This window comes from Podospora bellae-mahoneyi, chromosome 2 (genome assembly GCF_035222275.1).
Source record: "Podospora bellae-mahoneyi strain CBS 112042 chromosome 2, whole genome shotgun sequence".
NCBI classification, from domain to species: Eukaryota; Fungi; Ascomycota; class Sordariomycetes; order Sordariales; family Podosporaceae; genus Podospora; species Podospora bellae-mahoneyi.
Window position 1 is genome coordinate 1,735,378 of NC_085881.1, and position 27,541 is coordinate 1,762,918.

General features: G+C 53.2%; 12 protein-coding genes across 12 annotated transcripts; 5 read left to right on the plus strand and 7 right to left on the minus strand.

The window, feature by feature from the left end:
* Positions 1 to 65: 65 nt before the first annotated feature.
* QC761_203820 (uncharacterized protein) lies at positions 66 to 641 on the plus strand (the record flags this gene model as incomplete). The annotated part of the gene is made up of 1 exon (XM_062876113.1): positions 66 to 641. The coding sequence occupies one exon, from the start codon at positions 66 to 68 to the stop codon at positions 639 to 641; it is 576 nt and encodes a 191-aa protein (XP_062734674.1).
* Positions 642 to 1,120: 479 nt separating this feature from the next.
* Positions 1,121 to 2,347, minus strand: QC761_203830 (uncharacterized protein). Its single transcript, XM_062876114.1, has 2 exons — positions 1,392 to 2,347; positions 1,121 to 1,328 (listed from the first exon to the last, which is right to left on the minus strand). The coding sequence occupies exons 1-2, from the start codon at positions 1,904 to 1,906 to the stop codon at positions 1,232 to 1,234; spliced, it is 612 nt and encodes a 203-aa protein (XP_062734675.1). The 5' UTR covers positions 1,907 to 2,347; the 3' UTR covers positions 1,121 to 1,231.
* Positions 2,348 to 2,578: 231 nt separating this feature from the next.
* Positions 2,579 to 6,273, minus strand: QC761_203840 (uncharacterized protein). Its single transcript, XM_062876115.1, has 3 exons — positions 5,514 to 6,273; positions 4,537 to 5,454; positions 2,579 to 4,483 (listed from the first exon to the last, which is right to left on the minus strand). The coding sequence occupies exons 1-3, from the start codon at positions 6,047 to 6,049 to the stop codon at positions 2,902 to 2,904; spliced, it is 3,036 nt and encodes a 1,011-aa protein (XP_062734676.1). The 5' UTR covers positions 6,050 to 6,273; the 3' UTR covers positions 2,579 to 2,901.
* A 350-nt stretch (positions 6,274 to 6,623) lies between these two features.
* On the minus strand, positions 6,624 to 9,151 carry BBP1 (Branchpoint-bridging protein; the record flags this gene model as incomplete). Its single annotated transcript, XM_062876116.1, has 6 exons — positions 6,624 to 7,557; positions 7,619 to 7,945; positions 8,006 to 8,229; positions 8,421 to 8,638; positions 8,695 to 8,905; positions 8,971 to 9,151. The coding sequence occupies 6 exons, from the start codon at positions 9,149 to 9,151 to the stop codon at positions 6,844 to 6,846; spliced, it is 1,875 nt and encodes a 624-aa protein (XP_062734677.1). The 3' UTR covers positions 6,624 to 6,843.
* Positions 9,152 to 9,538: 387 nt separating this feature from the next.
* Positions 9,539 to 10,519, minus strand: GST2 (Glutathione S-transferase 2; the record flags this gene model as incomplete). The annotated part of the gene is made up of 3 exons (XM_062876117.1): positions 9,539 to 9,945; positions 10,010 to 10,223; positions 10,286 to 10,519. The coding sequence occupies 3 exons, from the start codon at positions 10,517 to 10,519 to the stop codon at positions 9,539 to 9,541; spliced, it is 855 nt and encodes a 284-aa protein (XP_062734678.1).
* Positions 10,520 to 11,859: 1,340 nt separating this feature from the next.
* Positions 11,860 to 15,893, minus strand: KAR3 (kinesin-like nuclear fusion protein; the record flags this gene model as incomplete). Its single annotated transcript, XM_062876118.1, has 6 exons — positions 15,376 to 15,893; positions 15,138 to 15,294; positions 14,923 to 15,068; positions 13,730 to 14,612; positions 11,985 to 13,678; positions 11,860 to 11,931 (listed from the first exon to the last, which is right to left on the minus strand). The coding sequence occupies exons 1-6, from the start codon at positions 15,688 to 15,690 to the stop codon at positions 11,860 to 11,862; spliced, it is 3,267 nt and encodes a 1,088-aa protein (XP_062734679.1). The 5' UTR covers positions 15,691 to 15,893.
* A 63-nt stretch (positions 15,894 to 15,956) lies between these two features.
* On the plus strand, positions 15,957 to 17,672 carry vps66 (Lysophosphatidic acid:oleoyl-CoA acyltransferase 1). The gene is made up of 2 exons (XM_062876119.1): positions 15,957 to 16,369; positions 16,443 to 17,672. The coding sequence occupies exons 1-2, from the start codon at positions 16,339 to 16,341 to the stop codon at positions 17,366 to 17,368; spliced, it is 957 nt and encodes a 318-aa protein (XP_062734680.1). The 5' UTR covers positions 15,957 to 16,338; the 3' UTR covers positions 17,369 to 17,672.
* On the minus strand, positions 17,513 to 19,644 carry ILV3 (dihydroxy-acid dehydratase ilv3; the record flags this gene model as incomplete). Its single annotated transcript, XM_062872306.1, has 2 exons — positions 17,513 to 19,490; positions 19,568 to 19,644. The coding sequence occupies 2 exons, from the start codon at positions 19,642 to 19,644 to the stop codon at positions 17,771 to 17,773; spliced, it is 1,797 nt and encodes a 598-aa protein (XP_062734681.1). The 3' UTR covers positions 17,513 to 17,770.
* An 826-nt stretch (positions 19,645 to 20,470) lies between these two features.
* QC761_203900 (uncharacterized protein) lies at positions 20,471 to 21,453 on the minus strand (the record flags this gene model as incomplete). Its single annotated transcript, XM_062876120.1, has 3 exons — positions 21,213 to 21,453; positions 21,130 to 21,148; positions 20,471 to 21,072 (listed from the first exon to the last, which is right to left on the minus strand). Exons 1-3 carry the CDS (start codon positions 21,354 to 21,356, stop codon positions 20,471 to 20,473), a joined length of 765 nt encoding a protein of 254 aa, XP_062734682.1. The 5' UTR covers positions 21,357 to 21,453.
* A 109-nt stretch (positions 21,454 to 21,562) lies between these two features.
* QC761_203910 (uncharacterized protein) lies at positions 21,563 to 22,969 on the plus strand (the record flags this gene model as incomplete). Its single annotated transcript, XM_062876121.1, has 2 exons — positions 21,563 to 21,985; positions 22,044 to 22,969. The coding sequence occupies exons 1-2, from the start codon at positions 21,640 to 21,642 to the stop codon at positions 22,967 to 22,969; spliced, it is 1,272 nt and encodes a 423-aa protein (XP_062734683.1). The 5' UTR covers positions 21,563 to 21,639.
* A 555-nt stretch (positions 22,970 to 23,524) lies between these two features.
* QC761_0035300 (uncharacterized protein) lies at positions 23,525 to 24,439 on the plus strand (the record flags this gene model as incomplete). Its single annotated transcript, XM_062872307.1, has 2 exons — positions 23,525 to 23,851; positions 23,945 to 24,439. 2 exons carry the CDS (start codon positions 23,525 to 23,527, stop codon positions 24,437 to 24,439), a joined length of 822 nt encoding a protein of 273 aa, XP_062734684.1.
* A 965-nt stretch (positions 24,440 to 25,404) lies between these two features.
* On the plus strand, positions 25,405 to 27,428 carry PRI2 (DNA primase subunit pri2; the record flags this gene model as incomplete). Its single annotated transcript, XM_062876122.1, has 3 exons — positions 25,405 to 26,130; positions 26,186 to 26,793; positions 26,990 to 27,428. 3 exons carry the CDS (start codon positions 25,405 to 25,407, stop codon positions 27,165 to 27,167), a joined length of 1,512 nt encoding a protein of 503 aa, XP_062734685.1. The 3' UTR covers positions 27,168 to 27,428.
* Positions 27,429 to 27,541: the final 113 nt, after the last annotated feature.

A 27,541-nucleotide genomic window follows, 5' to 3' on the forward strand; every position in this document is an offset into this window, starting at 1 on the left:
CAACCACGATCCAAACAATCACCACTCACTCACCCACCCCGGCACCTCAACAACCAACCGCAACCATGAACCCCCAACCCCCCACCCCCCAAGAACAACCAATCGACATCCACACCCCCTTCACCCTCCCCGAACACCTCTCCCACCTCGCCTCCACAGACCGCGACATCACCTCCCTCCTAACCCCCGTAATAGCCTCCCTAACCGCCCTCTCCACCCCCCCCTCCCCAACCAGCCCCAACGCCCCCCAAGAAGCCTTCAAATCAGCCCAAACATCCTACTTCCGCACCATCGACCGCATATCCAAACACCTCAACCGACAAATCTACGCCCTCGAAGAAGCAAACATCATCTCCCTCGCCGCCACCTCCTCCAACCAACAACCCTCCCAATCTGCCGAAAACCCCGACTCCCAACCCGGCGCATCTCAGCCCGACGGCACCAAGGATACCAAGAAAGTCGCCCGCCTCGACCCAGACGGAACAGGCAAATACGGCAAGCTCGACGTCGGAAGGCTGAACTTGGCTTCGTCAACGACAGAGAGGGACGTCGAGGCTGAGACCTGGGAGAGGGTCAAGGCGCATTTTGCTGGTATGGCCGAGGCCCAGGGGGTGAATACCGGTGACAGGATGCAGGAGTAGGATCACCGTCGTCGGTCTGTCACTTTGGGAAGGGAGGAAGGCGTCGTGGTAAGGGAGTTGGTAAGTGGTGAGCGCCATCGCTCGGTGGCTTTGGGGCGAGAGGAGGGTGTTGTTGTACAGAGAGAGGGGGTGGATATTATCAAGGAAGAGGATAATATCGAGTATGGCGCTTTCATCAAACAAGAGGCTATCACCGACAATGGTGTCGCCATCAAAAAAGAGGGTGAGGACAGCTTAGAAGTCCACATCAGGCAAGAGGATATATAATGGCCGCCGTCTAAACTCTCAGAGAGACGGGTCGATTTTTCGGCAACTCACATCAGAGAGAAGGGATCGCCATAGATGGACAGGGTGCATTGCTCGCGGGGCATATACATTGGACAACAGGCGTTAGAGATATTGGCATTTTACTGGAGTTTTACCATGGAGATACCCAGACATCAGGAGAGTCACAGCCATGGCCTCACAGAGAATCAGAGATGGAGACGCAATAAGACTCTTGGTTGTTTGTCTCATTTAAAGCCGCCTTTTCTGTCTGGAAAGTGATATCACTGACCCCCTCTTTCAGCCCATGAACTCATCCCCCCTGTTCAGGTCGACTTGACATGCTCCTTGCAAATCCGATCATACGCCCCGCCAGCAACAAAGCCAGTAGCATTGGTAGAAACCAAGACTGACTCGGGGATGCTATAATATTTTCACTTTATGTAAGCCCCCGTCCACCACCCATCAAGATCACAAAAAACTTACACAGCATCAAACAGATTACACTTCATCGTCTCCCTCCTCCCCTTCTCGTCACGAGCCTCAAACCAGACAAAATACCCATTGCACTCCTCCTCGGCATTGCACAAAAACTGGCACTTCCACGCCCCAAACTGTCCCTCGGCCGAGCTGTACCCGAACCAGTGAGGGCCAGAGACGAGGTGCTTCTTATACCAAGACTTTTCGACTTGGTAGCTGGTGGTCTTGTTGGAAGGAGTGACGAGGGTGTAATCTCCAATGTTGAACCCGCTGTCGTCGTTGGAGGAGGCGGCGGGGCCGGTGGTGCAAGCTGCTGGGGCGGGGAAGGCAGCGGTGCCTGTTTCGAGGTAGCTTCTCGAGGAGTGGGGGTGAAAGGAGCGGTAGACTTCCTGGGGAGGGGAGGAGGGGACGGATTTGTAGATTTCGGTGTCGGAGTCGGTGGGGTTCAGGGAGATTAACTTGGGGGATAGGAGGGGGGTGGCGGCGGCGAGGGTCGCCAGGAGGAGGGCTTTGAGGATCATTTCAGGTGTGGGATTGGTGGTTGTAGGTAGGGAATTGAGTGAGGGTGAGAGTTGTTCGTTCCTAAAATCAGGTAGTTAAGAAGTTGAGGTTGAATGTGGATTGTAGGTCTCCAAGTTTGGTAAGAGAAGATGGAATTGTTCAGGTCGAAGTTGTAAACAGAAGTTGGTAGAGAACCTGAAGTCGAGGACTGCCAGATGGTGAGCCAAGAAAGCCGGCAGAGCCAGGGGAAGGAAAGAACGACTTTGAGTAAGTTACAGTCACCGCCCTGAATAAAAGACCCGAGCTTTCTGTGAGACTGCTCGTGCCTCCCTGAGATAGATCCTTTGCCTTGTCAATGTGACCAAAGAAACAAGCTACCTCACAATTGGCGGCCATTATCGTTCACGGGTCTCGAAGACGTCTACACTGGTGCGCTATCATCAAGGAAGCTCCTCAATTGCTAGTGGCTGAGCAGTTCTTCAAGCCATACTCGACATTCGTCTCACTTGTCGAGTCTTGCCAACCCAGTCTTCGTCCTCATGTCCAAGAGAGCAAATGCCACAAGAGTTCCGTCCGTATACCTATTTCTTTTTACCCTTATCGCTCCTTTCGTAGTAGAAGTATTCCCCTGAGGTTCACAGCAGCACAATGACAGGTTCCACAAAGAAAATACCAAACGGGTGTAACACCCGGTGCCTGATCATGTTCGATCTGTGCTTGACTGCCTTTAATGAGGAATGACAGGATATTCCTGTCCTTGAGGCGAAATGGTTGCTGCCAGCACTTTACATGAGACCGAAATAGCAAACAACCCCTGACACAAGGTGAGCCATGGCAAAACATGCAAACATCTGCTCAAAACTCCGCAATGTTTGCTCAGTCTTTTATGTAACATCTGAAAGGTCAACTAGGTTTCCTACACCATATCTATACCTAGGAATACTCCAGGCACACTGAACACCACAACTCACGCTTCCCATCTTCCCCCCTGCTCTCACTCCCTGCTCATCTCATTCTACACCGAAAACCCCTTCCGTCCCTCTACCAACCCCTCCGCAAACTTTGTAATCGCCGCCCAAACAGGTGAATATCTCAACCCCTCATCCAATGCAGGAATAGTCCCCGCCTCATTAGCATCACTCCAAGCACAAACCACCTGTCCCTCCAACTTCTCAGCACCCTTCCACTCAACATCAACAACCCACCTCTCCCCTCTTTGCCGATGCCACAACTTCAACTGCTTAATCCCACCCTCAGGGAACTGCCCAAATCTATCATCCCATTCCGAACCTCCCTGAACATTAAATCCCGAGATGGGCTGCTTAAACTCCAGGAAGCATGCCTTGGTATTGTCGGCCTCGATCTCCAGCTGGGCCTTGTTCCCCTCACCGCGCGTGGCAGTGACAGTAGCAAGGCTCTTGTAGATCTCCTCAATTGGCGTGTCCTCCTCAGGAGTCTCACTTCCCAACCGAGGGGCAACATCGACCCCGTCATAGCAACAACTGACCAGCTCCGCCCGCTTCGACTCCCCACAGCTAACATTCCTCCCCGAAGCCGACGGCAGCTCAGCAATGATCTTGTGAACATACTCATCCACCCCGTTATAGCACACCCGGTTATCCGCCGTGTCGAGATCGATCTGTTGAACAAAGTACACCTTGTACCGACTTTCCTCTGAAAACGGAAAAGCCACCAAGTTGTAAATCAGCGTGCCAACAAACACCACCAACAAGAAAACCGGAATGTGATGGCTAATCCGATGAATGACCGGCGTAATGGGCAGCAGAACCAACACCGTAAAGGCGAAAACAATCAAATACGGCAGCAGCAAGTTGCTCCCATCAGCACCAGTCTGATGAACAGCATCCACGAGCATCAATCCCGTCTGCGCCGCCAGGATAATCGTAAACGGCCCCAGAATCAAAAACTGGAAAAACCACAGCCAAGAAGGCAAGCGTCCAGACCAAGCCTGCTCATGCTCAAACGGCTCGTCGCCATCCTGCCCGTACTTGCGAGCTCCATTGACCAACGCTGTGATCGAACGGCGATACGTCGTAGCAAAGGTCGTGCGGAAGTGCTCGCTCGTGGCATTACCACCGCCCACCAACGGCGTGCGCTCAGTCGGTACTACCGCGTCTTCGTCGTCCGTGTCGTTACCGTCTCCCTGGCGCAGAGTGGAAGCATTCGAGTCCCGCGTGGCGGGCGGCACTAGAGATGGTTGGTGAGGGATCTGCGGCAATGGGGGAGGGGATTCAGTACGAGTATTGTTGTTGCCCGACTGGGGCTGGTAATAATCGTGAGCCTCATGATCCTCCCGAACTTGCTGACCCCAGGCGGCCTTCTTGGGCAAGGCAAAGAGCTCGCAGAGAGTGAGGAAGGTGGTCAGGCAGACGGCGGTCTGTAGGAAGACGATGGGGTAACCGGCACTGAGCTTGAAGCGATCTTCCGTCACGGTTACCGCAACGAGGGTAGCCCAGCCGAGGATGAACAACCAAATGTTGACATAGCCCCGGTGAAGCGCACTGGGTCTGGCAAAGTTGGCGCCGCGCATAATGGACCAGAAGGTGAAGTAGAAGAGCGAGAAGATCATAGCGATCCTACTCGTTGTTAGCCACACCATCCCCCGTTAATCCCCAAGAGAGAAACTTACACAGAATACCGATGACTGTAGATAATGAAAGGATTCACTTTCCTCATCAAGAAGGCCACCGCAAGCGACAGCGCCCCAGAAACAATAAACGCGAAGGGGAACCGAAAAGCACCTTTCCACCCGCCGACCAACACTGGCTCAAAGTCAGGCTGATCATACGTCCTGACGCTTGAGGTGAAAAAGTAGTATTTGTCCAGTTTGTGAAGGATGTACGTGGCCAACACCAAGATCAGAGGCGTGGCCACCAGCACCGTCAGCGACCAGGCAAACATGCCTCTCAGGCCAAAATTGACGAACCCCTTGCCAAAGAGATCAAACCACACTCCGTTGCTTGGGCTGCCATTGCGGACCTTGTTGCGGGCGCCATCAGGCCGAGCGCCAACAAAGGTATCCCCAGTATCCCCCGAGAGCTTACTGGTTGTGTGGATAGCCGCGCTGAGCATATGCCAAAGACTGGCCTTCGACGTGTGAGTAGCATCGTCCCTATTGGTGTGATATCTCGATCTAGGCTTGAAGAAAGCAAGGTCGAGTCCTCGCTGCCCATACACGTCGTAAAGCACCGAGTAGTCAGTACCGCTCCTGATGAACCCAAGCCCAAAGGCATCAGAAGCAATGACCGTGCCGAAGGGGTCCGAAGTCCCAGCATACGCAGCCGTGACCTCTCTGTCCGTAGTCCGGAAAAGATTTGCCCGTCCTCCAGCACCGGCACCCTCAAGATTCAAGAACGTATGGATATACGGATTCAACGGGTGCTGTCCCAGCGCTCTCGCACCGTACAGGTAATCCTCCTCGCCATTGTTAAGCATCACCACAATGCCCCTTTCCGGCTGGTGATCCGGGTGAGCAAAGTACTTGATCACCTGCAGGCAGGTAACAACACCCATACCGTCATCCGTAGCACCATACCCAGTCGAAACCCTATCACGATCATCAGTATCACCAACCCCTCAAAACATCATCCATCGTAAAGAACTCACGAGTCGTAATGCGCATTAACCAACACCAAGCCCCTCTCATTCTTCCTCAGCCCCTCCACCTCTCCCCCCTCAGCACTCTTCCTCCACCAATCCCCCTCATCATCCCCCTTCCCCCTAACATAAACCAAAATATTCGTCCCCTCAAAATATGCCGCCACCTGAGCACTACCCGGCGTAGGCACCACGCTCCCCGCCATCAAACCCGTAACATTGCTCCTCAAATCATCAAAAACCGTCACATTTCCCTTCTTCCCACCCACCCCACTCCCCTCCAATATCTCCCCCACCCTCGCCAGCAAATACCCCCTCACCTCCTCGTTAAACCTGCTGTTATACGGATGATACCCCCTCGTGATCCTCGTCAGGTCCAGCCACGCCTCCGTCAGGTTCACCCCCTCAATCTTGCCATCATCCGCCGCCGCCGGCGCAGGGGGGACCGTCTCGTTGATGATGACAATCGGGATCAGCAGGGCGAGGTAGACCAGCGTCGTCCAAAACGTCACCGGCCCCGGCCGGAACGAGATGGGGTTGATCATGGTGGGCAACAAACACAAGAGTGCTGTGCTTGGCTCGGTGATACGAGAGAGCTGCTTCTCTTCTTGGTGCGGGGAATCTCAAGACATGTGAAAAAAGTTAAGAGTGATTTAGGTACTGCAAGCCAAAACCGCCGTCGATAGTTCTTGAAAGGGAAAAGTCAATAGGTAACACGCGTAAGTGGGTGGTCGAGTCCGAGTCCCAAAAGGTGTGTGTGAATGATGGTGGAGGGGGACGATGCGGTGCAACCGTTCGAGGTTCGCCAACTGGGCAGTCTCGTCTTTGTTGCGTTGAGGCAACTGGTCGGGATAGAGCCTTCTTCCCTTTGTGGATTCAACACAGTTGGAACCCCTGGGAATTCCTGCTGTTTTCTTCTTTTGCCTCTGCAAGTTCAGGGCGATGGGCGATGTCGGGGAAGGCGACGAGATCATCTGAACATGAGAGCTGCAAGAGCTAGGGGAGCTCAAAGGCGGCCGGTGAATGGGCTTTGCCAAGGCCCGTTGTGCAGCGGGCTAGCATAAGAAATGGCCCAAGCTCCTGCTGGTGTCACTGAGCAGCAACAACAAAGAATCACAGTATAAACACATGTCTACAATACTTTGAATCTAATGAAATTACAAAGTTCTATGTTGCTGTATACTAATTAGACCGTTAGTTCCACTGTGCCTGATTACATGTAAGCCAGACATCCTAACCATCAGAGGTCAAGGATCCAATAATAATGAAACAGCTGAGCCAAGCAACGTTAATAACAGGTCAGATCCCTATCGGTCAGTCGTTCCACCGGTTGCTACCACTAAGCCCCCGGGGGAGGAGGAGGCGGCAAGTCCATGGGCGGAGGAGGAGGTGCTTCACCCGCAGGCGGAGGGGGCGGTGGGGGAGCTGCGTTGGCATATTGCTGGATGAGCGCGTTCAAGCCGCCAGGGAGGCCGGGAGGAGCACCGCCCGGAGGAGGGGGAGGCAGGCTGGGAGGCGCACCGGGCATTCCGGGAGGAGCACCATAGCCGCCGTAGCCAGGATATCCACCGTAGGCCGCATGTCCACCAGCAGGCTGTTGCCATGGGGCCATCCCAGGAGCCGAAGGTGGCGGAGGGGGAGCACCGTATGAGTTGTGACCACCACCACCACTGCCATAATAGCTGTCACCGCCATCGCGACCATCACGTCCACCACGATACCCCCGGTCATCACGATCTCCACGGTCGCCACGGTCATCACGATAGTCCCGACCACGGTCTCCGCGATCACGGTCACCACGATCACGGGCCCACGGTGCAGGGCCACCTGAAGGACCGCTGGGAGGACCACCATAACCACCACCGCCACCATGGTGGTCATCACGATCGTTGTTGCGAGTACGCCAGGGAGCAGGACCGCCGGTTGGGGCGCTAGGACCGCGGGCCCAAGGCCGCGAATCACCACCAGCAGGACCAGTAGGACCGTTGGATCCAGGCCCGGCTTCGATCATGGCAGGAGCAGCACCAGTGCCGCCGAGTTCTTGCATGAGTTGCTGTAGAACATGGTTAGCATATGGATATCACCACCGAAAGGGACACAAGGGAAAAACTCACCTCATACTCGCGATCCACAGCATCGCCGCCGCCACCGCCGCCGATACGGCCGGCAGTGCGGTTAGCCATGGGACCATCATTGCGCCAGCTGGCACCGCGCTGTCTATCAGGACAATCACGAGCCATATGCCCAGCATTGCCGCAAACACGACAGATGATGTTGGCCGTAAAGTTTTGCTTCTCAGGACAGTCATATTTGCGATGACCGATCTGGCCGCAGTTCTGGCATGCCTGGTTCTCGTCGTCACGCAGAGTACCGTTCAAGGCGGCAAGCTCACGAAGTTGATTGCGCTTCAGTTCATTTTGACCCTCGGGAATAGACGCAGCCTGTAGCCAACATGTTAGCGCGTGTCTTCACTCCAGTGCATACGGGGAGGAAAAACTTACAGTCTCAATAATATTGTGAATCAGCTTCTTCGCCTTGTTCACCTTCTCCTCGGTATCGGCCATGATGAGACAGTGGAGATCTTCTTCCTGGTTACTGGAGTGAGCGGCGTCAGAACGACCTTTGCCCTCCTTCACGGAGCCCTTGCCGCGAATTGCAATCTTGGCGCCGGATTCTGTCTCCATCTTCTTGAGGGTATTGCCGCGAGGGCCTATGAGTAAACCGACTTTAATACGGAAAACCTAAGTGTTAGTCATTTGGATATCGTGGTACAACGAGTTAGGTTAGGGCTGGAGTTTAGCATGTAGATGCCCGCAAGGCGCAGCTTCAGGCATTACGCCGACTGAGGTGCCTAGCAAAGCACCAATAGCAAGGAAGGGGGTGTGGTTAGAGAGGTTTGAGGGTTAGCAATCATACTGAAGTTAATCTCTGGATAGTCGTTCACAGGCACGTAGACCTTCTCCTGGGTCTTGGTTGGGCGACGGTAGTCCGAGGGAGGATGGTAGTTGGGGATCGTCTTCATCGCCTTCTCAATCAGCTTGTGGCGTTCGTCTTCGAGCTTCTTGCGGTAGCGGTATTCGCGGGTATTGACACGGCGACCATGGTTGTCGTATTGGGGCGCAGGGGAGGGCGATCTAGGATAGTGGGTTAGTATTTGAGATTGAGGACGGAATAGCATGGTAAAACATACCTGTCTCCATCAGCAGGAACGACGTCGTCGATCTTGAGTTTCTGTGTGATCTCCTCGATACGGAGATGGAGAGTGTATGCCTCGAGCTGCTCGCTGGTCATGTTGGCGACGATGGCAGTGGGAAGACCCATCAAGCCAGCGGCCTTATTCTCGGTCGCCTCGCCCCAGCGGTTTCTCTTCTTGCGACGTCTCGGACCATCATCATTGTTACCTGGACAAGTCAAGTTAGCACTGAATTATCATTAGCAAAGGTAGGGTGAGAGGATGGAAACTTACCACGCTCAGGGCTTCGGCCACGCTTCACGTCGCGATCTCCATTCGTAACAGATCCGTTGTTGGAGGCCGGGGGAGGACTGAAAGTGCTGCTGTCGTTGCCATCGCCATCGCCGTGCAAGCGACGGGCTTTTCCCAAGGGAATATTGTTGGAACCGGTGATTCCTTGATTTCTCCACGACATCTTGACGCTTGTGCTGATTCTGCAGAGTTGTTGATGTTTGGGATAGGTTTACCTGGGGCGAAGTTTTGTCGCATCTCGCTCTTGTCAGGAAACTGTCCACCTAACGCTAGCCCGATCGAGGCTGAGTGGCGCTACACGTGATTGGGCGGCGCGCTTTCAGATGGGCCCACTTATGTGGAAGGATCCCGATTCACATACGGCTTCTGGATGGGCATTGAATTGATGTTGTTGTTGAAGATATGAAAATGTTGACTCTGTACCAAGTCTGAAAAAGTCTATTTGTTTGATTTCATAGCTCGATATTCACTTCCATCAATAACCCTTACAGCCGTCATCTTACAGCCTACTTCCTTTCCCTAACGCTCCCACCAACTTCCACTCCCTCCCTCACTTCTTAGCATCAGCCTTCATCCCCGCCTGCACCCAAGCCTTGCTCTTCTCCGCCTCCTTCTCCAGCTCCTCCTCACTCTTATTCTTCATATCAAAAGCCGTATGCGGACTCGGCACATGCCTCCCCTTCTCCACCCCGGGCCTCTCCAACAACCTATGCAGCCACGCCTCCAGCTTGGGAAACTCATCCAGACTCACCCCAGCCCAGTGATGAGCAGCCACCCACCCCCAACAAGCAAAATCCGCAATCGTAGCCCGATCTCCCACCAAATAATCTCCCTTCTCAAGCTGCCTCTCCATCACCGAATACAGCCGTCTCGTCTCATTCTGATACCGATCAATCCCGTATTGGATCTTCTCGGGGGCATACCGGAAGAAGTGGTTTGCCTGTCCTTGCATAGGCCCTGTCATCAAACACCATTAGCATCAACTCATCCATCTCCTTCTTCTCACTGTCATATAACTCACCCAGCCCCCCCATCTGCCAATGCAGCCAATTATTCACCTCATACCCCTCCTTACTCCCCCTCGGGTACGAAACCTTGTGCTCGGTATCATACCTATCCACCAAATACTGCATGATACTTCCGCTCTCAAAAAGGTTAATCGGCGTGCCATCCGGGAGGGTGTCCGTCAGGGCAGGAATCCGCCCATTGGGGTTGATTTCCAAGAACCAAGGCTCCTATCGCTTCCACATCAACATCACATTTACCCTACCTTATGCGAGCGGAGGGGGGAACATACCTTCTGCTCATTCTTACTAAAAGAAATGGGCGTCACCTTGTAAGGCAACCCAAGTTCTTCGAGAAGGATGGACACCTTGATTCCGTTGGGTGTACCAACAGTGTAAAGGTGGATGTTGCTGTTGTTCGACGCCATCTTGGATGTAAAGTTCCGTAAGAAAGTTTTGGGATGAGTCTTGGTCAAGTGGGAGGCGAGCTGGGAAATGCGCTGCATTGATGGGGAGGGGTCAGTCATTTTCTTCACAACAGCAGCAGTTCTCTTATATATACACGGAAGTATATTGTGGGATTGTGCAACGTGAGGTAGGTATAATGAGAAGGGATGATATGGGCACTGGTGTAACACTCACTAAAGCTCAAGTTAGAAATCCACTGCTCCTATTTTACAAATCAAGCCGCAGTTAACTGAAGCTCGGTTCGGGAGTATGTTACCGAGGACTAGTTTCAAATGATGTATGTACTCTCCAAAATAGAAAGAGAGGGGAAGAATTTGAGTGGGGGTTGTTGAACAAGATGATGGGGTTTATTAATCCTCTCATCAACACTTTCACGAAGATGCTACAAATAGGCGATGCCAGTCCGCTAGTCAATGATGACGAATCGACCCTCTCAGAAGCCGGATCGACAATTGCGCCGTCTGCCGTACCATCGATCTCATGAAAGAAATGGAACAGGCTGGTGGGTGAGTAGAGAGGTTGAGAGGTTCGATTTGTAATGCCCCACCTACATCGGGAACAAGTGTTGCGGGGAAGACGCTTGTCGAATGTCAACGACTCGCTCTCCATGAAAGGGAAAATAAGGGCGCGGTAAACATTCAGCATTCCGAGAATCCGTTGGTCATAGTGGCTTGTTGGCTGAACTGTTCAAAGCTTCTCGATGCTATCTCAACGGCAGCCTGCCTGGTTGTGTCTCGGTAAAGTTGACTGCCGAGGCTGACATGCCTATCAATTTAATGTCCAGTGACATCATCCACAAAACAATTCATTGTAGACCCGAGTCTGAGCAACGCTGCAACGCTCGCTTTCGAGCTGGTCATTATATCTCAACGCACGTCGCAACCTCTGTCAGTATCAAGCATATATACCTCAATTGTGTTCCAGGAAGCTTCTACTCCCCATCAAACCTACAACCAACAACTCTGTTCACCCGCCCCCAAACTCTACCTTCTTTTTCAACTTTTCTCTCTCCAACCGACCCCATCTTGCCCCCTCGGGCCAGAAAAGAAGAAACCCCCGAATCATGCCCATAATTCGTGGCGTCTTAAAAATAGAAATACTAAAAACCTTGTAGCCGACGAGATCTCCCCAGCTCTGACAACTGTATACTGTTTGTACTCCAGCCCGCCGGCCCTCTTTGCTGCCGGCCCAATATAGTAAAGACAATGATTCATGGTATCATTCATAACACAACGCCCCGTCGCCGCCTGCCTGCCTGCCATATGCCCCTGGCCCACCCACCAAATCCATCCAAGGGCTCCCATCCAAACCAGAAGCAAAAAGGTGGTCCTTCTCAACATCATATACACACAGAAGAAAAGAAACATCAAAAAAGGAAATGCGATCATTATGACGCTCTTTAATAGTCGGTTGCCCGGTCCTTGACAAGCTTCTTCGTCGACTTGGCCGTACCGATATGGGTGTTGTGCACCTAAGCCATGTTAGTGATTGTCGTAAACCCTTATTGAGAGATGTGGTACTAACCTTGGTGGCGAACCGCAAACTCGTGATTGTCTCCTTCAGATGGGCCTCTAGTGGGCTGACCATAACAAACATGAGCGTCTTGGAGTTCCCGCTGAGCGAGTACTGCAAGAGATGTGTCAACTTGGAGTTGCGGTATGGGACGTGGCCTGACCCGCGTCCCAGAGCCTCGATAACATCGCCGAGGCATGCCAAGCTTTTGTTGATGTTCTGCGTTTCCCTCATGCGCTCGCCCTCGGCTTGAGAATGCTTCAAACGTTCGGAACCAGCAAGATCCACCAGGTTGAGAGTGCCTTCGCAACGCTCGTTGGTGGCCGAGTTCTCACCCACCAGCTTCAGAATGAAGACGGAATGCGAGCGCGAAGATCTCTCGTTTGCCTTGGTAGCGGCAACGCTGCGGTTGTTCTGGGCTTGCTTGAGCATCATCTCGACCTTATCGGGTAAGTCAAGCGCCACTGTCTTGCAGTTGAGAACTGTAGTCTGCTTGCGGCTGTCGTCGTGGCGGATTTCGAGTCTCTTCTTTCCATCCGACTCTCTGCCAGGCGTGAGCAGATCGTGGAGCTCTTCGTTGTACACTTCGACAAAACTACCCTCCATCGTATATGTCCATGACTTCTCCTTCAACTTCGTAATCGTCTCGTAAATCATGTGGGTGGCTCTGGGAATCATGCCATCGGGCGAGGACATGGTATAGGTCTTGCCGGATCCTGTTTGACCGTAGCAGAAGATGCAGACATTGTAGCCATCAAGAGCGCTCTGCACGAGCTGCGAAATTTCTCCAAAGATCTCCTCGTTGTGGACCGCTGGGGAAAACACACGATCAAACTCGAATGGGATTACCTTTCGGCTCACCATGCCCATGCTGTTCTTCTCTTCTTGGGTGACGTCGATCTGAGCCGATGTCTTCTCGTCAGGGAAGCCGATTTGAGCTGGGTTGCCTTCCGAAGTCCCAAGCACGGGGCGTACTCTGCACATCACACGGATGTTGCCCTTTAGCTCTTGATACTTGTTGAACAGAACCCGGCGCTCTGTCTCCTCCTTGATCAACTTCTCGCGAGCTTCCTCAGCGACCCGCAAAGCATCCTGCAGCCGGGCCTCCATATGAGCAAACGAGTCTGATTGTTGCTTGCTGTCGGATTCCAGGAATTCGATCTTGGCATTAAGGGCTCGTAACCGGTCCTCCAAAGTCATATTTGTCGTCGACATCTCGGTCAGTTTCTGCTGAAGGTTACCTTTGACCGTCTGTTCCCGGTCCAAGTCCAGCCTAAGGCCTTCCATAAGGGACCGTAATTCCTGGATCTGGCGGTCTTTTCGGAGGACTTCCAGATTCATGTCCTCCTGTTTTGACCCCAACTTGGCCCGTAGCTCCTCCAGCTCCTTTGAGTTTTGGGCCTGTCGGTCCTTCATTTCCGCTCGGTATTGTCTCTCCATTGCCTCCAAAGCCTGTTGGTGCTCCCACTTCATCTGTTCGATCTCGGCCTTGAACCCTCGCTTGATTTCTTCGACGTCGTGTTGATGCTCTCGTGACTTGTCCTGGAGTTCGTATTTGTGCTTTTGCCGCTCGCTCTCGAACTGTAGGATTAATGACTGCTTTTCTTGCTGCATGGAGAGGTTGTCATGTTGCAAAGAGCTGATCTGTCCCTGTAGTTGTGCAGTTTGGTCCATCAACCGTTGTTGCTCACGTTCAAGATCACTCGCTAGAACAGCACGTTAGTCCCCAACTCTGGATATCACTCCGCGAAACTTACCCCTATTCTTCGCAAACTGAATAGCCTCCTCGAGGGCTTTTCTGTCGGTAATGGTGGTATCAAAGGCCTCTTTCATCTCTTTGAACTGCGTCTCGAACTCGTGAAGCCGACCGTCTACGTCCCAGCCTGTGAAAGTTTTTAAATGTGAGTCCTTGGTCAAGAATGGTAACTTTTTAGGAGACGGAGATTTGGTAGGAGAACAAGGGGTCTGGGCAATGCTCCTGACCGCGGTGCCCAGCTTCTCCAATGCCACACGGCCATTCCGGATCTCTGGCGGGGTGACTGGTACACTAGGAAAATTGGCCTGAGAGTTGGTGGTCCTAAACGGGTCCGGACTGGTAGCTCTCCCCCGGCGGTTCTGGAGAGTCAAACTTCGCTGCTCTTGTCCGTCGGGCGGCTGAAACATAAGAGAAAGGGAGTGCTCTTTTGCCTTGGATATCACTTGATTTCCGCTAGCTATGTCGCCGACGTCATCATTGAGCGAGAGGTTGCCCATCCGCTTGCTGAGCGTCAACTCCTCTTTGCTAGGCATTCGAGCACGGGTTCCGACGGACTGTTCAGAGGCTGTAGATCGTCCTCTTTGAGTCCGCACTCTCTTGGTACGGGGTTGTAAGGAAGCAGAAAAATTCCTACTTTTCTTTTGGTCGGCTGGTCCTCCATCTTCTTCCGCTGATCGCCCGCTCATCGCTGTCGCCGGTCGAGATCTCGTGGTTCCTCTGGTGTTCGATGGGTTGAAGCCCATGGAGCTGGGTGCTCGGCCTGATATTGGTGGGCGGCTTCCGGCACCCATGGTTCGCGAAAAGCTGTTGGTGCTGGCATGGCGGGAGGTTCCTGGAAGAGTGGTTGGTGGCCGTGAGGATGTTGCGGTAGCGGGTTGGTGAGTCTACGACAAGTCAGGGTTAGCATCAAGGCCTGTGGCAAGGCAAGCAAGAAAAATACATGATCAAGTTCAGTGCCAGCCGAGTCGGTCCATGGGTCGCAGTCGTCGGAGGAGCGGCGCAGGTAGGTATCTGAACAGCAGCCCCTCAGACGCTTCCATGCTGGCGGGTTGGGGCTTTTCTTGTTACTGGTCTCTTTTGGGGCCGACATTGAGCCCAACGACGAGTAGGAATATGGTGTGTGGGACAATGGGGGTAGATTGGGCAATGGGAAGTGGGCTGCAGGGTAGGAGTCGGAGATAACAGTCAACGTACAGATGCAAGAGATGCGATAGATGTGGGTTTGAGGCCGATGCCCGTCATTCTCGAGACCGAAGGCGTAGCTGCTGGCAGTTGCGATTTGGAGATAGGCTCACCAGCTCTTTCCGCCAGTGTTTTGCGCTTGGCGTCGCGGTCTGGGACTACAGAAGATCCTTTTCGGTCAGTCAGGGCAAGTGGGTGGCATGGATTGGGCGGTGACGACAACGTACCGGCGCCATTGTATGTGCGTTTCGACGGGAGGAGGCCCGACGGGTGAGGTCGCGCGTTCTGGTCCGAATTGGTGATCTCCTGGAGGTATGCGCTCGGGGCCATCGTGGTCGTGGTGCTCGTGTGGACTCGAGGGGCGCGAAGGCCGGAGCGGAAGGTCTAGATGTCGCAAAATATCAGTGTCAGGGTCGGGGGTCCGAGGGCAGCATCAAAGATGGAGAGAAAGACTTCAAAACATACACCGCCGTTCTCTGTAGACTCCATGTTGGCGTTGGCTCCGTTGCGCATGCGAGGAATAAGAAAATGGACGAGCAGATAGGATAGCGATAGGAGCAGTGCTCCAGTTTGAGTTGGGGGTTGCGACACAGTCGTGAACAGAGGCGGGTCTTCCCTGGGACTTGGGACTGGACTGGTGCCTCTTCTCCTCAACGGGTGTAGCGTAGAAAGACGGATGGTAGAAGCTGTGTTTACTTCACCGGGGCAACGAAACTGCTTACGGGAGCCAATGGGAGGGGTCCGCTGGGACGACGCCGTGTGGGGTTTTGTGGGGTACATGGTGAACAAAGGAAACGTGGATTGAGCAGGGCCAGCAATCCAGAGACTGGCGAGAGAGTGGCATGCTTGGACGGATAGGATGAAGAGGCAGAAGATGTCAAGCAGATTCTCTCCCCATTAATTTCTCATCCGATGCGGAGTCCCAGCCAGCTTCTCTTGGAAGAGCTGCATCTACTAGTTTCCACGGGGCAAGGGGGGCGGTGTGTCAATGTGTGTCCCGGAATACCCCGCTCAAAGGGTTAGGGTGCAGCTTTCTTTCCTGTCCTCCTGTCCATTCATCTGCCTTGATCTGCTCATCCCGCCGGAATCATTCCAGCCACACCGTCCCCAGTGAGCCAGTGTCTCTAGTTGCCCTTGTCCCAGAGTTCTGTAGCGAGTCTGGTCCCTACAGCGCACGTGCCACTCGTTCACATGCTCCACTGGACAGGCATGATGTCTTCAAAATATCTGGCCAGTGAAAGCCTCTGAAATCCATTAATCGTACGTCAGGCCTACATTTGCCTGTATCACACGGATCAACACTTTACGCAACTACTACTGCGGTACATACACTCACGACACCCCCGTCCTCGCATACATACGGCACTAAACTAATCTCAAGGACCGCAACCGCCCTTGCCGCGCATCGCAACCCCGTCCCATCGCACCATGGAGAAGTTCTCCCAGTTTCGCGACAGAGGTATGTCTCTCCCCCGCCTTACCATCCCATCCCTCTAACCATGTCACACCCTCGCTAACCTTCTCCATCACAGGGTCCGGCATATCCCCCTTCATGCCCACCTCCTCCCCCACCTCCATATTCAGCAACCTAACCTCCACCATCCTCTTCCTCATCCGCCTCCCCATCTTCCTCGCTTACACCCTCCTCTACTTCCTCTTCCTCCATCACTTCCCCCTCCCCGCCGTGGCCCACAAGCTCCTCCTCTGGACCTACCTCTCCATCCCCGGAATCTGGTGGGTAGACCTCCAACTCGACGGCGTAAAACGCGGCTCCCTCTCCCAGCAGCCCCCCTCCCGCGTCCCCCACCCCGGCTCCCTCATCGCCGCCAATTTCACCTCCCCCGTCGACGCCCTCTACCTCGCCGCCGTCTTCGACCCCATCTTTGTCGTCTCCTACCCCCACTCCCGAAAAGTCCAACGCATCTCGCTCCTCGCAGCAATAATCAATGCCTTGTCCCCCGCCCCCTTGTCCCCTCCTCCGGGAAGTAGTCTCACCGACCTGAGGACGATCATCGAGAAGAATCCCAACAGGGTTGTTGCCATCTTTCCGGAATCGGGCACGACGAATGGAAAGGGGATTCTACCGTTGAGCCCGGCCTTGTTGACTGTGCCGGCTGAGGCAAAGATCTTCCCTGTCAGTATGAGGTATACGCCACCTGATATTACGACGCCCGTGCCTGGAACTTGGATCCAGTTTTTGTGGAAGTTGCTGGGGCGGCCGACGCATTGTATTAGGGTCAGGATTGCGGAGGGGATGGTGAATAACACCAAGGCCGTCAATGGGGTCTCAAGCCAGGAGGAGAGCACGCCCAGTGGGGAGGACGGGGTGACGGTGGAGGAGCAGAAGCTGCTGGACAATGTCGCGGAGGCCTTGGCTAGGTTAGGGAGGGCGAAGAGGGTGGGCTTGACATTGAAGGAGAAGGATGCCTTTGTTAAGGCTTGGAATAAGAGAAGGTAGAGCTGTGGTGAAACAAATGGTCAGGGGTTGGTTTGTGATATATGTTTTTAATGCGCATTTACAGGCAAGCAGGAAGGAATCAAGATCGGATATAGAGGTTGGGAAATTTTGGAACATGCATGATCATTAGCACTATACCAGGACGAGAAGATCATGTCCGTGTCGATAATTGGAACCCACTGTAACAAAAAGTTCATCAAATTCTTGCTTGATTATACTTGTCAACCGCCAACCTGGTATATCTTTTTCCGCACCCAACCACCCAAAAACAGGCAAACAACAAGCGCCCTTTTCCCATGCCAAAATAAAAACAAGATCAGTATATGTACAAAACAAAAAGTCCCACCCTTAAATTATACCTTTTTATCCATCCTTTCCAAGTTCCCGAGCTTCTACGCCCGTTCAAGCATCAGTCACACAGCCGTGGCTGGCATCCTTGACCAGCTGGGCATACTTCCTAAGAGTACCCCTCTTGGCCTTGGACTCGGGGGCTCTCCACTGGCTCTTTCTCCTCTCGAGCTCCTCAGCAGGGATCTCGAGGTTGAGCACACGCTGCTCGGCGTCAATGACAATCTTGTCACCGTCCTGGACAAGGGCAATGGGGCCACCCTCCATGGCCTCGGGCACGATGTGACCGATCAAGAAGCCGTGAGAACCACCGGAGAAGCGCCCATCAGTGATGAGGGCAACATCCTTGCCAAGGCCAGCGCCCATGATGGCAGAGCTCGGCTTAAGCATCTCAGGCATACCAGGACCACCCTTGGGACCCTCGTAGCGGATGACAACGACGGTCTTCTCGCCCTTCTTGATCTCACCGCGCTCGAGAGCCTCAATGAAGCCATCCTCGTAGTCGTAGACCTTGGCGGTACCCTCGAAACGGAGACCCTCCTTGCCAGTGATCTTGCCGACGCAGCCGCCGGGGGCGAGGGAGCCGCGGAGAATCTGGATGTGACCGGTAGGCTTGATGGGGTCGCTCATGGGGCGGATGATCTTCTGCTCGGGGGGGAAGTCGGGGTAGGCCTCGACGTTCTCCTTCATGGTCTTGCCGGTGACGGTGACGCCAGAGCCATCAATGATACCTTCCCTGAGAAGGAACTTGAGGAGGGAGGGGGTACCACCAATCTTGCAGAGATCCTCCATGACGTACTTGCCGGAGGGCTTGAGGTCAGCGAGGAAGGGGATTCTGTCGGAAACGGCCTGGAAATCGTCGATGGTGAGCTTGATGCCAACGGAGTCGGCGATGGCGATGAGATGGAGGACGGCGTTGGTACTGCCACCAAGAACGGTAACCACGGTCATGGCGTTCTCAAAGGCTTGGCGGGTCATGATGTCGCGGGGGCGGATGTCCTCTCTGAGGAGGGTCTTGACAGCCTCACCGACGCTCTCGCACTCGGCCTTCTTGCTGGGGTCCTCGGCGGGGTTGCTGGAAGAGCCGGGGAGAGTCATACCGAGAGTCTCGATGGCGCTGGCCATGGTGTTGGCAGTGTACATGCCACCGCAAGCACCACCACCGGGGCAAGCGTTGCGGATGATGTCGAAGCGCTGCTTCTCGTCGATCTCGCCGGAAAGGTACTGGCCGTAGGCCTGGAAAGCGCTGACAATGTCGATGGGCTCGCCACCAGCACTGCAGCCGGGCTTGATGGTACCACCATACACCATGATACTAGGGCGGTTGACTCTGCCCATAGCGATCAACACACCGGGCATGTTCTTGTCGCAACCGGGCAGGGAAACGTTGGCGTCGTACCACTGGCCATTCATGACGGTCTCGATACTGTCGGCAATAATTTCTCTGCTCTGCAAGCTGTAACGCATACCAGTGGTACCCATGCTGATACCGTCGGAGACACCAATAGTGTTGAAGCGCATGGGCACGAGGCCAGCCTTCTTGATGCTGTCTCTGACGAGACCGGAGAGGTCGAGCAAGTGCATATTGCAAGGGTTCCCATCGTACCAGACGGACGAAATACCGACCTGAGGCTTGTTCATGTCGGCCTCAGACAGACCAGTAGCGTAAAGCATGGCCTGAGAAGCACCCTGGGACTTGGGCTGGGTGATGGTGGCCGAGACCCTGTTGAGCTTCTCATCGGCATAGCGGCGGGCAGTGGTAGAAAGAAGGCGGCTAGAGAAGGATAACGGTAAGCTTCTTGATCTCGGCGATAGAAAATGCAGCTCTGAAGCTTGATAGAGGAGACATACGCCTGGTTTCTCATGGGCAGGGCCCGGCCAGTGGCCAGAGCTCTGGGAGCACCAGCTCTCAGAAGTGAGGGGAGCATGGCTGATGTGACGATGACTGTGCCAGAGAAGAGAACAAGAAGAAAGAACCAATTAACAGCCCGTGGAGGGTATAGGGACTTAATAGACAGCGAGGACAAGTCAATTGACCCTTCTCGTTCTTCTGGCTGTGTCGGGTTGGGGAATAAAGATGGAAGTTTTGGGCGAAGTCGGAGCTAAAATTTCCAGATGGCTGCCCGAGTCGTGGTGCGCTGTGACAGTCACAGGGCGTTGCTACAGGGGTCCCCACAAGAGCTCCCCGCCCTTTTTTTTTAGCTGCATGGGAATACGAATACAAGCTTTTCCATTGGTCCAGCAGCAGGAAAGATGCCAGCAGAGAAGACAGTGAGATGGGGTCATCTTTGTCCCATGAATGAAGGTCACACTTCGAGACGGGAACCCATCATTGTTCTTGAGTATTTATGTAGTTGGTGGCTTTTCTAGTTTCCGCTAGGCTAACGTCTTCTGCGTACAAGAAAGCTCTATCAGTACACTTGGATAGCCCGTAGCTTATTTTGACCTCGGTCTCCAGACTGCTACCTTATGGATTGGGGAGGTCAAGGTAATGGGGTTCCAATACATGCCATTATCTAGCAGTTCAACACCCGGATTCCAGAATCCCCACATCAAGCCAAGAATGCTGGGACAGCCGGGGGGGTATCCGCCATCGGACGGGATGCCGGTGTAGGCCCCGTTGCAAGGTGCTGGCGGCCGTGTATTCCATGATGGATGGTCATAACACCCCTTATGCAGCGGTCATAACACTCTCTCCTGCAGGCATCCCCGCCTGCGGCATGCGGCCATACGCCCTTCATACAATAGAACGCCTTAATGCTTCCCTTCCTTCGCATCTGCGGACAGCATCGTTCCGTCGTTCTTGACTCTCCGGTGAAGGATCTCGTCAATGATACCAAAGTCCTTGGCTTCCTCTGCCGTCAAGTACTTGTCTCTCTCCATCATGTCATTGATTGCCTGCATGTCGTACTTTTCGAAGCCAAAGGACCTGTTGATGTGGCTCTGTACAATCTTGTTGATCTGGTCTCGCAGCCTTTGTATTTGGTTCGCATAGATGAGGATGTCCGACGCCTGTCCTCGTGTCCCTCCCAGCGGTTGGTGGACCATAATGGAGCTGTGTGGGAGCGCATATCTTTTCCCTGGCTCGCCTCCAATCAGAAGAATAGCCGCCATAGATGCGGCGCCACCCACGCACACAGTCGATACCGGGGACTTGATGTAGGTCATGGTGTCGTAAATAGCCAACCCAGAGCTCACTTCGCCGCCAGGTGAGTTGATGTACATCGTAATTGGCTTGTCGGGGTTGTCCGATTCGAGCCAGAGAAGCTGCGCAACTATCGAGGCTGAAACTGTGTCATCAATGGCTCCGTTGAGGCAGACAATCCGTTCCTGCAGCAGTTTGGAGAAGATATCGGCTTCGAGAAGGGTCAGCATCGCCGAGTCCTAGAATGCTCATGAAACCCAAGGCTTACATGTTCGCCAGCCGCCAGCCTGAATAGTTAGTAAGTTTTCCAAAAGACAAATGGATATCAGACAGAAGCGCTCGCCAACGTACTGTTACTTCTGTGATGTATGGCATAGGGATGCCGCCACTCGTGGGAGGGATGCCGCCTGGGAATGTGCTGAACTTGGAGGTGCGGCGACAATGCGAGGCGCCTAACCGCCTGAGCAGGTGAAAAGCTGTTCTTTGAGTATTCATGATAGCGTATTGATGTGTGGTAAGCTGGATTGGGAGGTCGCGAGAAAGTAAACAATCCAAATATAATTGATGGTTGCGATAATGGTGGAGAGAGAGGGACAGCTCCAAGAAGCTCCCCCAGCTCCGCTGACGTTGACGGCTTGGCAACCGACCTGCCAAGACAGTCGCACAGCACAGGGTGCGCACGGACACATCCCGAGTGGGCAGGAGAATTTGGATATCACTGCTCTCACTTACACACTTGCAAGAAACCCTCATCGGACCTCCAAAGAACAATCACAAGATGCTGCAAAGATTCGGCAGAGGTCTCTCCAAGCCAGTAGCACTGGAATCCTATACCTCATCATGTGGATCTTTACGAACCTACCGACAACTCCACAACACTACTCGAAGAGAGGCAGAAGATTCAAGAGACGACGATGAGAAGTCAGCATATGAGCGCTCAGTTGAATTCTTGAACATCGATCCAGAAAATAAAACAGTCACAACCGTCGTCGGAAACTTACCCCTCTCCCCAATTATGGATCCCGAGTTTCACAAAGCCCGAAACAATTTCACCAAATCAAAGCCAAAGCACGCTGCCCGCCCAAAAGACAAGTTCCGCAGGCAACTGGAGAGAAATCCCTATGGTGTGTTGATTCCCAGGCCTCACTTTGCTTCTCGCAGGGCTCTAACAAATTTACACAGCCCGAATGCTCGCTGAGCGCGTCAGAACCTGTGATATCACCGGAACACCCCTTCCAAAACCCCTCTTGCAGCGCTTCAAGCTCGGCCAGGATCCAACCACAGAAACAACATGGTGGATGCCACAAGATCTTGAGAGTAAAGTTCCAAAAGAAGGAGGGGATGTTCCGGCCGCTACCGAACTTCCGGGCCCTTCTGCGTATACTCTCAACAGCCGTTTGTTTCTACAAGAACTCGTCACGCCCAAAGGCATGTATTCCTCGAGTTCCAGCAGACTACTACGTGCAACTGAGAGCGGGACGGGGCGATACACATCCGCCTTGAATAATGCTCGATGGCGTAAAGACATGGATACCTATCTGCTGGAAACAATGCGCAAACGTGTTTTTGAAGGTCTCATACATGCCGCTCATCTGGCTGAGAAGGGTGGATCAGATGGCAGACCACGCAAATATGTTACCAAGCTCAACAGCTGGAACGAAGTGAGCGAGTTGAAGCAGCGGCAATGTGTCTTGTTTTTCGGGCCTCCAGAAGGCCTTTCCCCTGGCCCTGCGATGGCCTCCGTTCCGTCAGCAATTTCGACCATGGCTATCAAAGGCTCAAAGTTCGGCGAGAAGATCGCAGTGCATGACATGCGAGTGGTGCTGGGCAGAGAACACTTGGCCAAGTTAAGACAAGAATCTACATTACTTCAGGACGGATCATTGTATATGTTGAGGGGACAGGCGAGCATGAGACTGAACATGCTGATATGGAAGCTGCAAGAGTACATTGCTGGCTCGGAAGATTCAGTGGGCGAGGTGGACGATGGGGAGACAGTACCACAACGATCCGAAGATTCCGCGGCCGAACTTGTTCAACCCCAAGAAGAGGACTGGGAGTCGTTACTGGATGACGATCTGGACAGGGCTGAAGATCTCAGAGACTGAGCCGAGGCATGGTAACAGGCGGAGTCTCATCTTTATCACAATAAAGGAGAGCAATTGGCCACACCTCACCGCTAGAGTCAGAAATCTTGCTATAATCTCACAGGGATGAAACGGTGGGATTGAAGGGGCTGGTGATTACGCAGAAACGTGTGGGTTGTGACGAATGCCAAACTCGGGCTCAAGACTAAATCCCGCCATGGAGGGCCATTTTCAGAGCAGACCGAAGCAATGATGGCACGGACGGCACTCCACGGGCAATCGTGATCTTCCGCCTCGGTGAAATGGCAGGGTTGACAAGCTGGTTAATCCAATCAGAAGGCAATGAATCTTACAGCCTCGCGCATTGTTGCACGGGCGAGGTCTTGACCGCATTACCTGGGCAAAATAATTGCTGCAGGCCACTCCTGATATGGATGGGACTTTGCAAATCGTCAACGCTGTTGCCATGGGGCGTGGGGGTCAAAGGTGACAGTCGACTTTAGACCGCGAAGGGTCCTCCTGGTGGCGCATAGTGCACTTCTTGATGCGTTTTTCTTTGTTCAACAAACTATCACTATGGACTCTCGACTCGGTAACATGCTCAAAATGCCTCCAATATGGAATTGGGAACAGCTTACAGACACAATATGGGTTGCTTGGTCATGGTTTTGGAGTGGTGCTGCCGCACTTTGTTCGGACGTTCTCTATTCCACAGGGCCTCGGAATCACACCCCCTGGCTATGCCCGCTCGATATTTGGGTCAAGATCACGATGAGTGTCATTGGACTAGCTCTGACCTCTACGGGTATCTGGGCAGCCGTCTCCTCGGTGATAGAGGCCAAAACAGCAAACGAGTTGGCGCAGTGGACTTCGACCAAAGACTTTGTCGAGTTTTGCGAGTCTGTAAGTGAAGCCTTTTGTTTTGTAACAGCAGACCCGGATGGAAAAGTGACTGATAATCCGAAAGCATAACTTCAATGCTTCGAACTGTATGAGTGCTCGAAACAAAACACTACTCCTCCACCCGGCTTCTCGCTGCTTAGATGGCGGTCTTTGTCAGTTAGTCTATGGGGCTCCAACTGGACGCCAGAAGAAAGTCAACACTACAGCCTTGACATCACCTCGATTCTTTGCTTCGTCATCGGTGCGATTTTTCTGGTCATCGTCATTGGAACCGCTCTCAGAAGAATCAGCTTTGGGCCAAGCCACCACTCTTCTAATCTTCCTCTTGCTCGCTCATCCAATGAGCTCACTGAAAACAACGATCGGATTGTGCAAGAAGTCGGACCCCGTCACCGGAAATCGACTGGCAGACGTAGACGTGAAGCACGACAAGACCGAATCTCCCGATACCGAACAATCGAAAGCAATCACACGGTAGATGACGACACAAGCAGTGATGAACTATACACGCATGGAGAGGACACGACGCGGTCTAGGTTACGGTTGCGAAGGAGGGCGAAGAGGGTGGTAACTGATGAGAATGTTTAGTTGATTCAGAATAGCAGACAATGGAAATGTTCAAACTCCAGATGGGTTATTTCCACAAAGCAGTTTGAATGGTGGATATGTAGTTGTTACGGGTTGCCATGGAAATGGTTGCGTTGAAGAAAATAATCAGAGGAAAAGCTCAACACCAGAACTGCATCATCATGGTCGTGGTGGCAGCTTCAAAGACGGAGCAAGCACAATGTTCGAGGCAGCGGGTGTGCAGCAGCAGCAATGCTGGCAGTCACCAGCCCAGTGGTAGAAGCGTCAAGTCAGAGGATGCAAGAATAATGCTCCGGGGATGAGGACCACCGTAGATATATCATTTCCCGCATCCAACCTTGCAAGCAACGTCAGCCACCGGGTCAGAATGGGGGGGTGGTCAGATTGGATAAAGCGATGGAGCGGGTCGAAGTCGTGTTTGCGGTTGCCTAGAAAACCCGGGTTTCAATTCCACCTGTAAGCTTTGTTATTAGGTGGTTTTCGATCGTTGGTATCGTGGGGAGTTTGACGTCTTGCACTCGGGGTTGTGCGATGCCTCTTACAACCTGCATATTCGAAGTGTCGGCGAGCTTTTTTGTCATTTTCGAAGCTGTTAATATTTTTTATTATTATTTAAGTGCGGTGTTGAGGGAGATGTCCCATCAACAAGCTCCCGGAAGAGTGAAGCTGTCAACAAAAAAGCAGAGTGGTTGTGATCTGGGAGCGAGTCGAACCAGCAGCTCAGGGACAGGGTTAGGGTTCTTTGCGCTGACTTGCACGACCGATTGATTGGCGCCAGATCTTTTAATTGGGTGGATCCCCTTAACGCGTCGAGACGCGTCTCCCGCCATAATTGTCCACCACTCAACTCAGCACCCTTGCGCCAGCCGACCTGTCCAGTCAACAACTCCACGAAACACACCTGCAACATACGCTCGTGAGTCTTGAGCAATCAGTCTTGAAGTTGCGCTGTACAATCAACCACAATGAACCGTATCGACGCCAAGAGGCGCAATGTCGTCGACCATCGCAAGAAGCAGTTCGTCGAGGCAACTTACCAGCCGCAACAATACCCCCACCGCCTCAACTTCTACACCACCCCTCCAACAGCAGATATTACTCTCGAGCAGTTTGAACAATGGGCTATCGACAGACTAAGGATTCTTGCCGAGCTCGAGGCTTGCTCGTTCAGGAACAAGACACCGGCGGAAACAGCGGCGCACATGGAACCACTACTCAAGAAATACCTCCCTCTTGATAACAATAGCTCGAACCACTCCCAGCTGTTCGCCCAGAGGCAAAAAGATCACTACAGCCATTTTATTCTTCGTCTTGCGTTCTCTTCAACGGAGGACTTGCGCCGTCGGTTTACTCGTGTCGAATCAATGCTTTTCAGATTGCGCTTCCAGGGCGATGACATGAAGGAGCGCAACGCTTTTGTGCGCACGCTGAATCTTGATTGGGAACCAGTCTCAGAGGAGGAGAAAACGGAACTTGCCGCCGAGCTGGCAGCTACAGTTGGGTTCTCCGGCAAGAGAGGGCAACCGACGGTGCAGGATGAGGAGTGGTCAAAGGTAGACTGGGAAAGAGTCCCTGATTTGATCGAGCACAGAAAGGTGTTTGTCAAAAGGGGGAAAGCCTATGTCCCATCGAGGGAGCAGCAGAGTATGGTCATGACGGAGTTTAACGCCCGTCTGGAGAAGTCGTTGGAGGTAAACACCCCTTTTCCCAAACCCCCCCTCATATACCTAAATTAACTCTCCCCAGCTCACAGCCCGCGCCCTCCCCCGCCTCGACGAAGATGATCGCCTCACCCCTATCCTGAACCACCTCTCCAAAAACTTCATCGCCCCGGACTCGGTCTACACCAACTCCTCCTCGGCCATCGAAGGCGCCGAGATCTCCGCCCGCAACATCGACAACCTCTCCCAACACTTCCCCATGTGCATGGCCCACCTCCACCGCACCCTCCGCCGCGACTCTAAGCTCCGTCACTTTGGCCGCCTGCAATACACCCTCTTCCTCAAGGGCATCGGTCTAAACCTCGAGGAGTGTCTTGTCTTCTGGCGGTCCTCCTTCAACAAGATGACCGACGACGAGTTCAACAAGGGATACCGGTACAACGTCCGTCACGTCTACGGTGATGTAGGCGGTGACTCCAACAGGAGAAGCGGGGGCTACAGTCCGTACAGTTGTCAGAAGATCCTAACGGAGCATGCTCCCGGTAACGGGGAGGCGCATGGGTGTCCGTACAGGCATTTTGACGAGCAAAATTTGATGACGCTACTGGAGGGGGTGGGGATTAGTGATAAGGGGGTGCTGCAGGGGGTGAGGGAGGATAAGCAGAAGCAGAAGTTTCATATGGCTTGTAATAGGTATGTTCTGGATCTGTTTATGTTGTGTGTTGGTTTGCATCGTTGGACCTTGGGGGGGGGAGGTCTAGAAGGTCCATATGTCTTGGCTAGATGGGGATGGGGACTGGTTCATGTTGTGAAACAAGGACCCTGCATATTTGCTTGTTGTACTCGTACGAGGGGTGATCTAGATTGCTGACATTCTTTTGACTACTAGGGTATTTGAATACGTTCACAAGAACGAGCTCAGGAGGGCAAAGGACGAGGGTATCATGACGGCTGCGCAATTGGAGACGATTGTGCATCCTAATGAGTACTTCAAGAGGAGTTACTTGTTGAAGAATCTGGGCAAGATGAAAAAGGAAGGGGACGGCGATGTGAAGATGGAGGGTTGATGAGTAAGGATAGGATAGGATAGGGATAGGCGTTGTAAGAAGGAAACACCTGGTAATTTTCGACATGATGTATGACTTACCTAGAAGTCGGCGGTGAGGTTTGAGGTTATACAACAGTCAGTGCCTCTCTGTCAGACGGGATACGAACAAATCAGGCTGTGGTTGGGTCTTAGTCCCTTATTTTCTGACTGTCTCGGTCCCCTATTCTTTCTGCCTTTGTCTTGAACACAAGACCTGGAACTCATCCAATCGAGAAGGTGACACCCCACCGACCATCCAGATCTGATATCTTTTCCGCTTTCTTGTGAAGATGGAACGTTATCCCAAGGCGTCCGTCCATTCTCATCAAGTGACCATCCCAAATGTCACCTCGT

Bases quoted from the DNA above. Each gene is read 5' to 3' on its own strand.
- QC761_203830 (XM_062876114.1), bottom strand. From the start codon at position 1,906: ATGATCCTCAAAGCCCTCCTCCTGGCGACCCTCGCCGCCGCCACCCCC. The intron at 1,329-1,391 runs GTAAGTTTTTTG...AAAATATTATAG, and splicing joins TGTAATCTGTTTGATGCTGT to CATCCCCGAGTCAGTCTTGG.
- QC761_203840 (XM_062876115.1), bottom strand. From the start codon at position 6,049: ATGATCAACCCCATCTCGTTCCGGCCGGGGCCGGTGACGTTTTGGACG. The intron at 5,455-5,513 runs GTGAGTTCTTTA...TGATCGTGATAG, and splicing joins GTTAATGCGCATTACGACTC to GGTTTCGACTGGGTATGGTG. The intron at 4,484-4,536 runs GTAAGTTTCTCT...AACAACGAGTAG, and splicing joins TACAGTCATCGGTATTCTGT to GATCGCTATGATCTTCTCGC.
- vps66 (XM_062876119.1), top strand. From the start codon at position 16,339: ATGGAGAAGTTCTCCCAGTTTCGCGACAGAG. The intron at 16,370-16,442 runs GTATGTCTCTCC...TCTCCATCACAG, and splicing joins CTCCCAGTTTCGCGACAGAG to GGTCCGGCATATCCCCCTTC.